The 2,073-nt window shown below is 49.8% G+C and overlaps 1 protein-coding gene across 1 annotated transcript in view; it reads right to left on the minus strand.

Moving 5' to 3' along the window:
* The window catches only part of HOXC12 (homeobox C12), a 1,698-nt gene extending 1,193 nt beyond the window's left edge, over positions 1-505 (minus strand). Inside the window, exon 1 of the mRNA XM_010142024.1 lies at positions 1-505. Within this exon, the coding sequence (XP_010140326.1) occupies positions 1-505 (505 nt within the window).
* Between the last annotated feature and the right edge of the window lie 1,568 nt (positions 506-2,073).

The raw sequence follows: 2,073 nt of genomic DNA on the forward strand, positions 1-2,073 counted from the left end.
TCGTGCCTTTATTCCCTTCATTGAGCAAGGACGAGCTGGAGTCTGACTCCAAGGACTGGCAGGACGGAGGGTCGTGGGGCACCGCCTCGCTGCTCGGATAGTCATATTTGCTGAAATTGCCCCCCATGCCATTGGGGAGGCTGGTTTCGAGGGGCAGCAAAGCACTGTCCCTGCCCCTCTCCTCCCTCTTGAGCCCGCTGGGTTCGGAGCAGGTTTCCCGGTAATAACATTTGCTTTCCTCCACCCGGGCGAGGTCGCAGGCTCTGCCGAAGGAAGGGTTAATGGAGACGGGGCTGCTCAGGTAGGGTTGAGGGTACCCGTTGCAGGGTTCCGAGGATGCCCAGGGCAGGGAGCAGACGTTATCCCGGCGGGGGTAGGAGAGGGAAGGCAGCCCGGGCAGCTGCCCTCCGGAGGCACGGAAATTGGGGAAGTAGAAGGTGTCTCCCGTGTGGATGTTCACCAGAGGTCCCACAAAGCCGGGATTAAGGAGGTTGTGCTCGCCCATTTCCGCGGGCCTGACCGAAAGCTTCTACTTTATTGCTATCTGACATTAAACATAGTTAAACCGACGGCTCGGCCTCATTGGTCCGGGGGGGTCACGTGAGCCCCAAATTGCGTTCGGAGGAGGGGGGGGGGCCTCCTCTCCTCTGGCAGCCGAGACAAAACACAACAGCAAGTTCCGCCTTTTTACGCCTTTTCTTCCCCCCTCCCGTCCTTCTTCACTCCCCCCCATCATAAAAAATAATAAAAAATCCCATAAAGCATTTTATTAAAAAAAAAAAAGAGAGAGACAACGGCTCCCAGCGCTGGCTTAAGAACCGCGAAGCGCCCTAAAATGTCATATTTAGCATAAAATAATCGATATATGAGGGTTTTGCCCCAAAACGGCTGCGCGCCCCTCCCCTGGCAACACTTCGGGGCCCTCCACCATCTGCAAAAGTGAGGCTGGTTCTCATTAATTAGCTCCTTTATTAACTAAAACAGTTCGAATTTACAATATCTCCCCAATAAATTACTATTAGATATTGTGTCATATAAAGTTTACGGGCTTTTTAAGGAGACGAATGATGGTGCCCGCAACAGGCTCATATTTACGCGCGGTGGGATGGGAGAGTTGGAGGCTGTTTGCGACCTTTTCTACTCTTTTCTTCCTCTCCTTCTTCTTCTTCTTCTTATCTTTTTTTCCTCTCCTCTCGGACTAGGGGGCTTTGTCGGGGGCTGGAGAAATGCAGCCTCTTTCCAGGCTCTTGTCACTCTCTCAAGAAGGGATGGAAGATTTTTTTTTAAACAATCCTCAATTGCTTTTATTAATGATCTGTGTCGAATAAAGCAGCCAGAAGAACACGACTATAGAGCTTTAATTTAGCCGGTATATATTCCATATGCACCAAGACGCACACGTTTATAGACTAAACGTTCAGATATCTTTTTTTTTTTTTTCTACGTTTCTGAGAAAGAATAAAAATGATAGTCCTGCCCCCGTTTCTTTGGTGCCCACCCCTGGAAACCGAGGTACACAGGCGCGGAGCTGGTTCCTTCTCCCACTGTATTCTGCCCTCGTAACACTACAGAGCTCTTCTGCCCTCCCACCCATCGGCTTCTCCTGCTCACACTGAGAAGAGCCGCTGCAAAGGAATAGAAGGGGTGGGGGGGAAAAAACCAATATTGGCTTCTTTCAGTGCAAAATAAATAAGGGGGAAGAAAAAAATCGTACTGGAAAAGGTGCATCGTATGGAAACCAGGAACTCGCAAAGCCGTTTGAGGGTGTTTTAGGTTGGATTTTTTTCCTGGAATGTTTTTTTTTCCCCCCTCTTTCTTTTTTTTCCCCCTCTTACTCCTTTTCCGCCCTCTCTTTTTTATTTAGTTTTTAAATTATTTTGAAGAAACCCAAATGCCCACCCTGTTTGCTGGATTTTTGCATGGCTTTGCATTCCTCCCTGCCTTAAGCAACTCCCAAGTGCTCCCCTTGCCAGGTTGACTCTGCAAAGTACCGTAAATATTCCTGTAGAGGTAAAAAACGCTGCGCGGGGGCGGAGGCGCTCCGCGGAGGCTGAACCGGCTACAGCCGCCACC

The sequence above is a fragment of the Buceros rhinoceros genome, unplaced genomic scaffold (genome assembly GCF_000710305.1).
Source record: "Buceros rhinoceros silvestris isolate BGI_N320 unplaced genomic scaffold, ASM71030v1 scaffold22378, whole genome shotgun sequence".
Lineage (NCBI taxonomy): Eukaryota > Metazoa > Chordata > Aves > Bucerotiformes > Bucerotidae > Buceros > Buceros rhinoceros.